This window comes from Myotis davidii, unplaced genomic scaffold, assembly GCF_000327345.1.
Source record: "Myotis davidii unplaced genomic scaffold, ASM32734v1 scaffold399, whole genome shotgun sequence".
Lineage (NCBI taxonomy): Eukaryota > Metazoa > Chordata > Mammalia > Chiroptera > Vespertilionidae > Myotis > Myotis davidii.
Window position 1 is genome coordinate 5750739 of NW_006292094.1, and position 1094 is coordinate 5751832.

At 65.0% G+C, this 1094-nt stretch overlaps 1 protein-coding gene across 1 annotated transcript in view; it reads right to left on the reverse strand.

Moving 5' to 3' along the window:
* Positions 1 to 1094, reverse strand: part of SDK1 (sidekick cell adhesion molecule 1) — a 455450-nt gene that overhangs the window by 231507 nt on the left and 222849 nt on the right. The window contains exon 7 of the mRNA XM_015565152.1: positions 222 to 333. Within this exon, the coding sequence (XP_015420638.1) occupies positions 222 to 333 (112 nt within the window). The remainder of the gene's footprint in view (positions 1 to 221; positions 334 to 1094) is intronic.

The window sequence follows — 1094 nt, forward strand, 5'->3', positions numbered from 1 at the left end:
CGAGGACACGTGGGACTAGAGGGGGGCGGCCTCTCCCTCCTCAGCCTGACTCGGAGGAGGCCCCTGCAGGCCCCGCAGCTCCCGTGAAGTGTGTTCTGGGACCACAGAGGCCTGGGGTCCTGGGCTGCCCCCCACGGCTGTGCTCACAGCCCAGCTGAGCCAACAGGACGCCGTGGCGGGGAGCTCGCACCCCTGGTGAGGGTCTCGGTGCGGCCACGTACCTGGCATTCGCTATGCACTCCAGGGTGACCTCGCTGGACCCGGCCAGCACGCTGCCCCTGCCCGGGGCGGTCACGATGACGGGGGCCGTGGCTTCGGGCGCAGCGCCGTTCCCTGTGGCGACAAAGCACAAGCTACAGAGCGCTCCTGGGTACAGGGTGAGGACTGGGCACGACCGTCGAGAGGTACTGGCGGGCTCTGCTGGGACGCCTGGGTCTCATGCCCCACTGTGACCCCCCATGAAGAGGCCTGGGGGGCCCTGTCCCTGGCAGGTGCTGGGAGCCTGGGGTGGGGCGTCCCAGCCCATAACCTGACACTCCTGTCCTGACGGATCGGGGCTGGGAGCCCTGCGCTGTGGCTGGCGGAGCCCGTGGATCAGGCCTCAGCCTGCGGAGCCTCCCCACGAGGCCGCTGCTTTACGCACCTTTAATTGGTTTATGACGTTGCTTATGGAGTCGCCTAGTCACCCACTGTTTTACCACCTGTTCAGTTCCACACGCGCGTCCGCGCCAGGCCCCCCGCGAGGCACCGTGTCAGGCAGAGCGCCCCACGCAGCACAGCACCTGCCCCTGCGAGCGCAGAGGACGACAGTTCAGCTCAGCCTTCTCCTGACAAGGGAGGAGAGAATGACACATTTTTGCCACTTTTCTCCGAAATACATGTAACATCCGCATTAAGCTGCTCACGGTACGCTTCACTGCTGTGTATTTAGAGAAAAGGAAGACGATCGGACATTTCTGGAGCCGGATCTCAGTTTAAGGCGGAGACGGAGAGCCTGGAGTCACATTCAGGGAAATGACGGCAGAGGGAGCGTTTCGTCCAGTGCTCCAGAGGGAGGCGCCCGCCGCCGTGCAGGGCAGCGACGGGCCCGTGAG